Source organism: Phaseolus vulgaris, chromosome 5 (assembly GCF_000499845.2).
Source record: "Phaseolus vulgaris cultivar G19833 chromosome 5, P. vulgaris v2.0, whole genome shotgun sequence".
In the NCBI taxonomy this organism is placed as follows: Eukaryota; Viridiplantae; Streptophyta; class Magnoliopsida; order Fabales; family Fabaceae; genus Phaseolus; species Phaseolus vulgaris.
The window spans coordinates 36,062,878-36,076,954 of record NC_023755.2 but is presented as its reverse complement, the minus strand read 5'-3'; the positions used below and the strand labels follow the sequence as shown (position 1 = coordinate 36,076,954).

At 26.2% G+C, this 14,077-nt stretch overlaps 1 protein-coding gene across 1 annotated transcript; it reads left to right on the top strand.

Annotated features, from left to right (window-relative positions):
• The first annotated feature begins 752 nt into the window (after nt 1–752).
• On the top strand, nt 753–2,772 carry LOC137835630 (large ribosomal subunit protein uL1). The gene is made up of 6 exons (XM_068644220.1): nt 753–815; nt 914–971; nt 1,188–1,407; nt 1,721–1,886; nt 2,169–2,374; nt 2,484–2,772. Exons 2-6 carry the CDS (start codon nt 967–969, stop codon nt 2,535–2,537), a joined length of 651 nt encoding a protein of 216 aa, XP_068500321.1. The 5' UTR covers nt 753–815; nt 914–966; the 3' UTR covers nt 2,538–2,772.
• Nucleotides 2,773–14,077: the final 11,305 nt, after the last annotated feature.

The following is a 14,077-nucleotide window of genomic DNA, read 5'->3' as shown; positions in this document are numbered from 1 at the left end:
ACAACTTCTTTATATGAAGTAGTGCCATGTTGACACGATTTTGCCAAAACTATAATTTTTTTAAAAATAGCCCCACTTTAGTAAAAAAAATTAATGATAACAAAAAATTCAAATTATTGTTTGGTAGGTCTACGTGCATATATAAACAATTTTTTATACGAGAAATACTTAAATTTAAACAAAATTTAACTATTTTCATAAGTATTAACTATGTGAATAGCGTTTAACTACCATTATATAGCAAGGGAGGGTATATTAGTCTTTTAATGTTAGTATGGAGTGTACCTAATAATCATTAAGGTGCAGGAAGAATAAGCATAATAGTTTACCAATGTTTACCAACATTTTTTAATAAACATTCATGGGAATTTCTTCCTGCACCTGTACATGTTTTTTCCTGCACCTTACATTCTTTTAAATACTGAAGTCACCCTTTTACAGTTTTGGGTAATTTGAAATAAAGGTTTCGTAAGAAAAAAATGTTATTCCAGAGTATCCTTTCTGAAACACATTTTTTTGATTTATGGATTGATAAATTCAGAATTAATAAAATATGTTATGAAAAATATGTTCTAGAACATATTCTGAAAAAACAATCCAGAAATAATTTTTAAAAGGAGTAAAACATTTTTCTGGGGTGCAGGAAGACATTTCTTAAGGTGGAAGAAGAAACGGCCAACATTCATTAGCCGATGTGCAGAGCCCATTTCATTTTTTTATAAATTAGGCCCAGCCCAATCCATATCCATCAATGGCTGGCTGTTATATACTTCTTTCTCTGCCCGCACCAAACCCTAGCTAGGGTTTCGCCTCCGGTACTTTATCTATTCAGAAGACTTTGCTATTGCATTTCCTTCTGCTTTCTTCACTCATTCCAATTCTCACTTTCTTCTTCTCTGCAATTTTTTCGCAGCTCTGAGATCTGTAGCCGCCTAGCCGTTAAGTTGGAAAAGCCCAAGTTTCAAAATGAGGTATTCATTTTCATGTTTTATGATTGTCAATGTTCAAAATTCTTTGCATGTTCACCCATTTTATCGTTAATGTAATGCTCCTGATCGTTTTTCATTGATAACTGCTGTGTACTATGTGCGGTGACACTGTTAATTGAAATCCTTTGGCGAAATTTGTGCATTTTGAATAGCCTAGGCTTTGTGGTCTCTAATATGTTATGGATGTTTGCTGTGCAGTAAGCTTCAGAGTGATGCTCTAAGGGAAGCTATCTCTGGTATCATGGGTGATTCCAAAGAGAAGAACCGGAATTTTGTGGAGACTATTGAACTCCAAATTGGGCTGAAAAACTATGATCCCCAAAAGGACAAGCGTTTCAGTGGCTCTGTTAAGTTGCCTCATATTCCTCGCCCCAAGATGAAGATTTGCATGCTTGGAGATGCCCAACACGTTGAGGAGGTAACTAGTTGCTCTAATTTGCCAACACTTTTTTGAGATTTCGATTAGGTGCAATATTTTGCTGTAGCATATCCGGAAATTCAGTCGTGTCTTATTGAAACATTATTTGTCACCATAGCCGAATGTTTTTTGAAACATTACTTGTGCTACTTATTTTATTGTTTGGGGCTAGTTTTTATAATTCTCTTTAATGACTGCTCTTGTATTACCTTGCAATGCCACCATTTTGTAACTTAGTAACTACAACTCATGAAGAGGAATTTTGTTCTGCTGCCTGGTCTGTTTTATTAATGTCTATTATTCAAATTTGCAGGCAGAGAAGATAGGATTGGACTACATGGATGTTGAGGCGTTGAAGAAGCTTAACAAAAATAAGAAATTGGTGAAAAAGTTAGCTAAAAAGTATCATGCGTTTTTAGCCTCTGAAGCCGTTATTAAGCAGATTCCTCGTCTCCTAGGACCTGGTCTCAACAAGGCAGGCAAGTTTGATTATTGTTTGAGAGTACTTGTTGATTTGCTTCTGTTTTGCTCACTTGATATAAGAAATTGCTCTGTATCTGTTAATCTCTGGTTAAATTGTGCTTTGTACTTAACGTTTCTAATAACTAATAGTGTAGAAATCTTTGAACTGACTATATATCCTCTTAAGCAAGTTCTTACACTCCCTTTCTAAGTTGATTTACTTTTTAACTAATTCTTATATTTTGGTTTCCATGTCAATATTGCTCAAGCTTATTACAATATTTTGCCTGACTTTGCAGGGAAGTTCCCGACCCTTGTGACTCACCAAGAATCTCTCGAGTCAAAGGTTAATGAGACTAAGGCTATGGTCAAATTCCAGCTTAAGAAGGTGCTCTGTATGGGAGTAGCTGTGGGGAATGTTAGCATGGATGAAAAACAAATCTTTCAAAATGTACAACTGAGCGTTAACTTCCTTGTCTCACTGCTGAAAAAGAACTGGCAGAATGTGAGTAGTCCACTCTTAAATTGAGTAAAACTGTTGCATTGTTAACTTTTACTTGCTATATTTGGTCTAACCTTTCAATCGTCTGAATGTAATCTGTTCTTTATTTCAGGTTAGGTGCTTGTATCTGAAGAGCACCATGGGGAAATCGTACCGTGTCTTTTAAGTGTTTGTTCTTAAATTCAGTGAATTTCTGATCACTTAATATATTGTCGTAATAGGTTGGACAGAATCTTTCATTGTTCTACAGTTTTGTTGGATGAGTATTTTTTGGTTAGTATTTCATGTTATTGACATGTGTTTGAAGTGCTTTGCAACATCGGATAATTTAAGCGGTGCTAATTTTAAGGTACCCTTGTTTTTTTATTTATATACAACATGCGCAATGCTCCTTCGATGCACGTATCCTATGAATCAGCTTTTAGATACCGTTGTTTTTGAAGTAAGAATGATAAATTTTAATTATGGTTTTCTTGTTACGATCTTAATTATAGATTTTACAGTAGAATGTCGTAGTAGGTGAAATTGATAGATTTTATAGATCTTGCAAATACAATCATGGATCATGCGTATAGTAGAAAGTGTGGGTCGGTCTAGATGGCCCATAAATTCTAGGTTCGTAACCAAGTACAAGCATATTGTTGAGGTCTGTTTCTTTCTGCACCTTCATATATTCTTCTCTCACCTCCATAAATATTCATATTTCCAAAAATGTCCCTATATAATATTTTGGATTCCGAAATCTGAAAGTCATTTTCCAAATTCTTAATTAGCTTTTGAATTACCTAATTTGTAAGTTTTTTTTTTATGCATTAAAGTTTTTTTTGGATGCATGTTCAGTTTCTGAATTGCATATATTTTGGAAGCCTTTTTTTCAAATGTGTTTGTGTATCTTAAATATGGGGTTTGCACAAGAATGTAAAAAAGCATTTTCATATTTTGTATGGGGTGCATGAAGATACAGTCATAAGAACATATGGAGGTGCAAGAGTGAGTGTTACCGGCCCATGAATAAATTAACATATGTAAGCAATCTTTTTATGACTAAAAAATAGTCTATCAATAAATAGCATAGTACTTTTTCTTAATTTTCCCTATCAGCAAACTTAGAATTTAAATAATGCATAGAAGAAATCGTTTTTCATAAGCTCATTCCTATTCAACCCCAATTAAATGGACCATTTTAATCAATGCTTATATCTAATCTAGCTGCCTGCCTGATAATCAAGAACTAAATCATGGTTATAGGTTTGTCGATACTTTCAACATTTATTTAGCTTTTTACCCTACATAAATTGATTGTTTCGCAAGTAATCAATAGGCATTCTCACCCAATCCATTTAAGCAAAATTAGTTATCTATTTTGTATAGTGTTCAGAAGGACTTTCATCTTGGCTAACAGGTGCAGCAAATCTTCTTCTCTTCTTTCTCCTTAATTATTTATGACAGACAGTGTCGAACATCTTAGCCTATGGTAATGGACTTTTGCCAAATAAAATGAAATGTGTACTCGAGTGTATCAACGTGTTGCTATCAAACTTTCCATAAGCACACATGTCAAGCTGACGTTGAAAACAGCGTAACCGTGTCTGTGGCGAGTTTACGGAACGCACGTCCTCAGAAACAAGTTTTAGTTAACACGTGCTCATGTCTGTGGTCAAAATCATGTCGTAAATAACAACTATAACTATTTGTATAATGACACAATTATAATGACATAACTTCTTTAAAAGGTAAATTAATCAATTATTTTAATGCTTACATACACCAATTAATAATCGTTAATATGAACAAAAAATTGATGCGCATGAAACATGTTAGGTGTTTGAGGGATGTGGACATATATGGCGTGGAATTGTTCTCCTTTCTATGTCCAAGAGTGGGTCTGACTCATCGTATTTTGATTGGAGTTGGTGTAGGGTGGTGCCGTTTTGTCCTTACAATTGATACATAGATAGTAGTTGTTGTGCATCAACATGCTTAGTTTATGGCCCACTGCTTTCTTGAGTTGCTCATAGATTTTACTATTTTCCTCTCATTTTTGTCTAGATCTATGAAATTCGGACACTTCTCTTAAATGGCGTGTCGGTGCTCGTATGACACCTGTAAGATTCGTATCCATGAAGTGTCTAATTCAAAAAATATTTGTTAGATTTCTAACAATTCTAGTACGGTTCTAACACAATTTTAAAAAGAAAAAATACATTAATTTTCTCAAAATTCAAATTTTATTGTATAAATTGTTATTATGATTATAAAAATAAGAAATAAATCCTTGTGAACCAGTCATGAAAAACATCTTTATGCTCTAAAAAATAATCTAGAACATACTTATGCACATAAATCTTCATTGTCAATTTATATAATTCATAATTATATAATATATAGATCTGTGTTTCCGTGTCCTACATTTTAGAGATTTTACGTATCTCCGTATCTGTATTCGTGTCGTATCAGTGTCCGTGTCAGTATTTATACTACATAGGTCTAGATAAAAACTATACGTTAAACACGGTTAAATACGATTCTCAAACTTTAAAAAAAAATATGAGGTAGACTTTTTAAATTATTCAGACCGCTAAAAAATATTAAACACTTATTATGAAATATAAATAAATTCTACACTAATTTTCCACTACTAACATATAGATTATAGTCTAATTTATATACTTTAAATATTATATTAAATAAATGATTATTGGTCTGAATATATTTTACAGTAATTGAGTAATTGAGTGTATGTACAAATGTAGAAATAATAAAAATTTATATTTTTTAATTTTAAATAAAATTCATTAATAGATGAATTTAAGTGTCATTATTTGAAATTGAATGATTTTTTTGTCGAGCTTCTAATGATATATAATTATGATTTTTTGATATATGAATGATTTGTGGATATCAATGAGGAATGAATACAAAATTAGATGAAGATTCACCTCCTAATGATGTTCTTTCTAGGTGAGTATGTCCTCCTACTGATGTGTTTTCTAAGTCAGTATGTGAATAAGAGATTGTCAATAAGAAACTAAATATGAGTATTCAAAAATGAGTTGAAGTAAATTTTTCTATTTTGAAGATGTTTTTATATATGTTTTCATGGCCTTATTGATTTTGTAACCAAATATTGGAAATAGTCAAATTGTTAAGTAATATTTTAAGTGATTATTAATCAATTTGTTAATAATAATTTTGTAAGATGTGTGAGTTATATTTGACTATATCAAATGCATGTAGGTATAGAAAATCTTGAAAACCTGGAATTAAGACAAAAAAATAGTTACCCAGATAATTTGCCTAAATTAGTACTTTTGATAAGGATGAAAGATTTTTGAATAGCCTTTAAGTGATTGGTATATTTTTATAACTCATGGTATATTTTTATAACTCATTATAATGTTCGAGTTTGTGTGAAGCTAGTAATTGTTTTTAATATGTCAATATGTTTTGAAAAAACCTTTTTATCCTATCTCAATATGTTATTAATATTATATCTTAATATGTTATTAATATTATGAGTAGTAATTTGTGTTGTCATGCACACAATGACAACAAAATTATAAATTATTTTCTTCTTAAATAGTTTATGCATTAATCATCCAAAATACTACATGCAAGAGTTGAGAGCATAAATCACAAAATACACATCTTTATTGATTTGATTAAAATATTGAACATATAACTAAGTAAAGTATCGTAGTCGAAGATCTTATCAAATATCTCATATGATTTAAAATTTCAACTTATTTTGTTGGTCAAGATCGAGGAGCCAACAAAGGTCAGGTTGAAAGAGACTATCAGGATAAAGGATATGGTAATCAACATGAGGGTGAACCTTGAAAAAAAATTGCATTAAAATCAACATACTTAACTATAAAATGATTGGAAAAAAAATACAAAGAGTTATTGTCATGTAGCAGCATGAGACTTCATTTACGATAACAATATAAATTTTGCCAAAAAATTATCATTTTTATGACAATTCATAATACAAATTTCACTTCACCACAAATCTTGTATGTTTCTAATCTTATTTGAACTTTAAAAATTTCAAAAAAATAAAATAATGAATTCATGGATTGTATTTTTAATCAAACTTGTTTAACATATACTATACGTTATCACACAATAACACGTATCAATTTATTTACGAAGTTGTCATTGTATTTATTTTTATAATTTTTCTTGTCAATCAAAATTATTTTAAGCATTGGTGTTTGTTCATAATTTACCATGAATATTGTTGGAAGTTATCAAATTAATTACTATGTTAGTTGTTTCTGATTTTGCTTTGAACTTTGAAAATTTCAAACAATAATAGATTTATTTATTTCTTTTAATCAAACTTTTTAACATATGCTATATTCAATATACACTATTAACATATTTTTGCTACAATTTTTGTGTTTAATTGAGGAAAATAGTTTTTATACCTGGTTCGAAAAGAAAAGGAGGATGAATAATTTAATATTTAAAATTTCATATACGTATTTTTGTTAACGTTATATACTAGAATTAAAAATAAAAATTAATGACAAATATATCTTTGAAAAATCTTAGGGATAATTTCAGTCTTTTAAGGATTGAATGACCAAGCTTTTAGGATTAAAATATTTGTTTTTTTTTATTAATTTGGGAGATGGTGATAGATGTCCTTAACCAATCAAAGCATGGTTTTTCTTGACTTTTCTATGTCTCAAGTTTGGTTCGTGTGGACAAAAATAGAAATTGAAAACTTAGTTCTATGTGCCTCAATTTACATACATGATGAACAAAATTAAGAATTGAAAACTTAATATTATATTCCTCAATAGACCATGAAAATCATTAAGGATTCCCACTTGAAACATTAGATGTATAAGTGTTAGTTACGTCACAAACTCATCATGGGTTTAATATAGAATTTGCAAAAAACTAAGTTAATGTTTTTTTGGTGGAGACTAAATTTTTGTTTTCACACCTAATTTTTGTTGGTTATTAATTCTGATTTTATTATCTTTAAACTATTATATTGTTATCATTACATTAATGGTCAGTTTATAAAGTTTATTATTGTATTAATGGTCAGTTTATAAAGTTTATAAGGCTGATAGTATTCTTATTTTATAACTTCTAGTAATTGTAATTTTATTATATATATATTATTGAAGATCAAATTGCAATGGTGCAATTACCTTCAATCAGTTTGTCTTATCTTATTTCCTTCAATTTGTTCCTACAATTTTTAAAACAAAATACTTTTAAAAATAAACTAAAATAATTTTTCCACAATTTTGAAACATTATTATATTTATTTTGTAACTTAAAAAATATATTAATTTCTAATTTAAAAAAAACACACACTGTCGTTATTTTTCTATAATGAATTTTGACAACTATTATTGTAAATATGTTGTAATTATGGTTGTTATTATTAAGTCATAGTTACAATTGACTCTAATATTACTACTATCATTATCATCTCATAAACGCATTTCTAAATTAATTTTAACATGATAGAAATGTTTAAATTAGTTTATTTCAAAACTAAAAACAATGTTTAAAAACTAAATTGTAGATATAATTTTGTTTGACTTACAACTAAAAATCATCTTCAAGGAGAAATTTTGTGTAGTTGGTTATAACTGTAAGAAAGTTGGAATAATTGGCTTCTAATAATTTGTTTTTGGAAAACTTTAGTTAAGAATGCACATAAAACATAATAGAATGATTGATTTTTTTGTAGGGTTGGAGAATGAATCCACTGAATTATGTGGAAAGTGGAGGGTTGCTTTATGCAGAAGGGTGGTTTGGATTATTTTTTTTATAGTTGAATATTCATCAAACACTATAATTAATAAATGGAATCGAATCATAGTAGCTTATCATATTCCTTTCTTTTCACGACTTGTTTTGCTATTACAATATATAAAATATATATAATTGGAAAGAATGAGTTCAAAACTCTTTTCTAGAAGCCCTAATGGGATAATGCTGGAACACTCACCAACTTCCTTGTATATACATTTGCATATATATTTTCATTTTGTATGTGAATTTTTTTTTTAATTTAAACTTTAGAATTATAGAATACAAAAGAAAATTATTAATAAATTAATAAATTTGTTACGAAGTGATCTTTAAGTCTAACTTAATCCCATAAAATCGTCTTATGAGGTTGAGGTTTGCACCCACTTATATACAATGAAATACTTTAATCTCTAGTCGATGTGAGATCTCCAACACACCTCACTCATGTCGAGACGGGCAACTCGTACGTGTATATTATGGGTTGTCCAATAGCGGTCCGATAGCAGGTGGCACGATAGGTCCACAAACACTTGTTAGGATAAGCTCAAAATGGCTATGATACTATATTACGAAGTAGACTTTAAGCCTAACTCAACCTCATAAAAGTGACTCATGAAGTTGAGGTTTGCACCTACTTATATACAATGAAAGGTTCTAATATCTAGTCGATGTGAGATCTCCAACAAAATTTGTAATATTTTTTTTTACATAATAAAATTTTAATATATATACATATATATTACAATATTATAACATCTATATGTTTACAGTATTTTAACATCTTAATATAACTAAAAATCTATTTACAACATGAGATAATAATTTATTTTAATTTTTTTTACTATAAATAGTCAGGATAAATAGTCAGAAGTCTAAAATTTGAAAAAAATAAAACCAATTTCATGTATAAATAAAAAACATATTTAACTATATATATATATATATATAAACCCTAAAAGAATACAGGGTTTATCTGTTATAGAATTTAAAAGTAACTTTTTAGGTTGGGAATCCTATGATTGGCAAGCACCAAAGGAAGAAGATTTTGCAAATTTTAATTTGTCACCTGAAAACTTTTGCTATACTAAAACTTGAGTTTTGTTGATGAGTGTTGGCTTTAACTATATTAATTGAAAGGTTGATAGAAAAAGGTTCTTTAATAGAAGAATTCTTTAGTAATGCTTTTTTCCATTAAAAATTATTCTTAACTCTTTAATCAATACATTCCAAATAGAGTAATGTTATATACTCCTTCGAATTCTCTTGCAGATCTTCTCACTACTTTACAAAGAAAGTGTTAAAGTATTAAACAAAATATAAAATATTAAAGAAAGTATAAAGTATTAAATACACTGAGTTAAATATGTCTTTGTTTGTTCGTTGAAGTTGTCTTTATTTCTTACACTTTCAAATTTATAAATTCAATTTTTCAATTTTTTTAGTTAAATTTAGTATTTAGTTATAGTTTTATATCATCACAAAATTGATAGCATGTATGGATTTAGTATTTCTTTATATTTAAATTTAACATTTAGTTATAGGTTTTTTAACGTCATAAAATTGATAAAATTATTTTTAAAAGTTGAGGATTAATAATTTAAAAAATCAAAGAGAAGTTTAACAGATATATACTTAACCCGAAATATATAAATAAATAAGTTGGATATATTTTTCATCAAGCATAAAAGTAGAAAAAGGATTGTAAGATAATTTATAGTCATTCTTAAAAGTATATTAGTATCTTCTTAAAATTAAAATCGCTAAAGAAAATAATATCTTTTATATGGTCAGTTTTTTTATTTAAAATTTGTTTTTATTTATTTGTGTTTCTAAAGTAAAATTTAAGACTATTAAATTATTATTTTTATCAATTATAACCTTATGTAAAAGAAATAGAATACTCCTTTTATATGGGAATGTAATTAAGTTGGAGCTTTGCACTTATTAAATTAATATAATATCGTAAGTAGACCCCAATCTTGTAAATAATTTATTATTTTACATTTTTTTCATCAAATTTCTCAGTACTTAATAAAAATTATTTTATTATTAAAAAATAAAATTTATAATAATGAATCTAATTAAAAAAAAGAATATGTTAAGACTCATAATTAAAAAGATAATGAATCCACAATTTTTTGTCTTTCATTTAGACTCATAATTGTATCTAACTTTATTTTGCTCATTTCCAAGATGCATTCAATATTTCTCACAATCCAAAAATAATGAACTAAACATATTTGACACTCTTTTTCGTAATCTCCCATCAATATTCTTTTGCAATAGAACATGACAAATTGTTATGCGTTCTTCATTCTTTTTATTTAATAATTTTATATAATAATAAGAAAAATAAATAAAAATATTTCAATATACCCTTCTAATCGAAGAGAAAGTTAAATAAATAAAAAATTGTTTTGCATATTTAAAACAGAAAAGTTGTGGTGCGCGTACTACCCAGAACGAAAACTATATTAACGCCAAAACACGTGCGGCGTCTGAAGACGGTGGTGTAGTGTCAACGTGCTTTCAGAGAGACGGTGCTTAACGCGTGCCGTTATATTTTTAAGAATCCCTGTATTAATTAATTACCAAAGAATAAAAATAATTAACTAGTCACACTCTTTACATGTTTGTGATCCCTGTATTTTTTTAAATACTGCTTTTTATTATATACATATATATTATAAAATTATCACATTTTATAATATAAACAAAATAAATAAAGATAAACTATAAAAATAAATTTTTAACATAAGAAATATATATATATATATATTTATATAAAGACATTTTACTCAATATTCTTCAAATAATAATTTAAATGATACATGTATTCTTATATTAAAGAAATCCAACAATCATAATAATATCAATCGAAGTCTTATAAGATATTTGTATTACATATATCTTATTAGATATTAACATTTAATCTAGTATATAAAAAAATTTAAATTTACAAACGAATTTAAGAGAATAAGGATAAGTTCATTACAATCCAAATCACATATTTATATATGGTCACACTAACAAAGAATTTTCTCCTCAATTTCTCTCTACATATTAATTTTGTGATTTAGATTATTATTAAAACAAGAAAATATATGTTACAATAACAAATCAAACATTAGTTCATATAATCTCATATATGATATATATGTGACAACAAATTCATACAATTCTTATCGATCACAACAATCATTTTCATATAACTTACATAATTTAACAAAAACACAAAAATCAATTAAATATACTACTTAATATTCATTTTACATAAAATAAAAAAAAATAAACACATATAAATACATTGGAGAGACAAGAGAAAAAGAAAAGAAAGAAGAAAGAGAAAAAAATATTGTTTAGTTTGGATAAAAATATTTTAGGTTGACAAAAATAAGTTCGCTTAATAAATAATTATTTGTTTTATTGACTAAGTTAGATATTATTTTAAAAATTAATAAAATTATTAATACCAATAAAATTTATAGTCTTTAAAATAGTATCTAATTTAGTTAATATATCAACTAATTATTTTTTTTCTAAAATTGGTTTATATTTAATAATTTTTTAGGTAGTGATAATATTATTATTATGTTAATCCACAATTTTTTTTTGTATTTTTATGAATATTTATTAATGGTTTACTCTAAAAAAAACAAGACATTTAGAAAAATATAAAAAAGATCTCATCCACTTAAATTATTAAAACCAATATTTAATTATTTATTATTAAATATTATGTAATGTTATCACTCACCAAACCTTTACTTATGTCCAAAATTCTGCGTGAATTATGCGCATGTTTTGTTATAAGTAAAAAAGTTATGATAGCAATTTTTTTTATAAAGGTTAAAACACCTGTATTTAAATAATCCTTTGTTAATAAAAAAAAATCACTCACCAAACCTAACAATTAAAAAAATCACTCACTAATCCGGTGTAAATCTTAGAAAATATTTTTGTTATTAGTTTTCTAAATTGAAATTTACGCATGCTACACAAATATTTCATTGATTTTAATGAAATCAAACTATTTCATTCAAGAAATTATTGTGTAGTTTATAAGATCACCATGTTATTTCCAACTAATGAGAATCCAACACATGACAATGACATTAAATCATGACATGGTTAATCATTTATGTTATCTATCACAATATTCTAAATTAAGAAAATTGTGCTAAATGCATAAATAATGCATATCACACCAAATCAAATACAAAACAATTAATGAAAAAATTATTATTATGTCAATCTAATGGATATGGTTTGATATATCTTTCATCGTTATTAATAATAGAAAGATATTTTTATTTCAAAATTAAGCAATAATACAAAAAGTTAATATATATACTTTCGTACTTTCAGTTTCACATTATAAATCACACCAAGCAGAAAGTAAAAAAAATATTAGCTCTTTATCTTGAGAAACATAAGATCATTTTATTTTTTAATTTTAAAATAAATATATTTTTAATAGCAATAAATTATATATATAATCACGAAACAAGAAGCAAGAAAATATCAAATTTTCTTTTGACGCAATATTAACTTTTTTTTATAGAAAATATAAAATGTAATGTTATTTAATTTAAAAAGGGAAATATCATTTTATTATTAATAATCATATCACCATAAGATAGGAGATGAAATATTATAGGATTTACATTTTTTTTTAAGAAACGTCTTAGATTGATTTTGTGTTATATTGGACTTAAATAATTAACATGATTTTCTTGATTTAAGATTATTATGTTAGATAATGAAACCAATAATATTATAAAGTGCGTAAAAAAAATTAGTTGATGAAAACACTTGTTATTGTTATTATGGTTAAGAAGTTAAATTTTTACACATCTCTTTATATATTATTAGATATTTTTAATCTTTAATCATATATTATTAAATATTTTTACTTTTAGTTGATATCAGATTTTATATATTTTTCACGTTGAAATATGATAAATTGTGTATACGATTATATATTTATATTTATAAATATAAAATTTAATAAGATCAATAAATTCTGTCATATATTTAAATAATTTTAATATTATATTAAAAATAAATATTGAAATATATTAATTTATATACATGATTATATATTTATATTTATAAGTATATGACCTCACAAGATCAATAAATTATTATCATGATAAACTTTAAATAATTTTAATATTATATTAAAAAATAAATTTGAAATCTAATTTAATCTTACACAATTATTCATAAAATGAGATTTCTACTGAATGATATATGATATACTATTAATTATGGGATCCTCAACTGCTATCATATACACAACTCTATTGGAATATTTAATTTTATAAATGAAAAAGGACAAAGACTATATAATACAAAATAATTACACCTTAATATTCTTTTGATTCAGTGGCTCTTCCTCTTTTTAGTTCCGGTAAATTAAATTCTCACACACGTTCCAAAGAAAAATGAAAAAAGGGGACTAAAAAATAACCTAAACAATTAGGAGCCAAAGAAAATAATCTTGATTTATTCTGGAATTTATCATTTATATTAATAATGATTAAAATACGTGTAATTGGTAAAATAATATTACATAATATTTTAGAAATCAAGGTGTAAAATAATATCTACTAAATTTTTTATTTTGTTGTTTGATAAAGTGAAACAATTTTTATTTAAAAAAAATTATATTATCATCTCCTCAAAATACTATTTTGAGAAATTTAGCTAACAATCATTATTATAAAATATGATTTCTTATAAATATTATTTTTTAAGAGATATACCAAATCGGGAAAACGAGACAGTGATAAAAAAACGTGACTTTGATAAATACAGGTATTTTAAATTGTAGTTGCAAACTTGCGATTTTTTCACGAAAATAATGAAGAAAATCTCAGTATATGTCGGCGAAGTTGAGTTTGCGCGTCT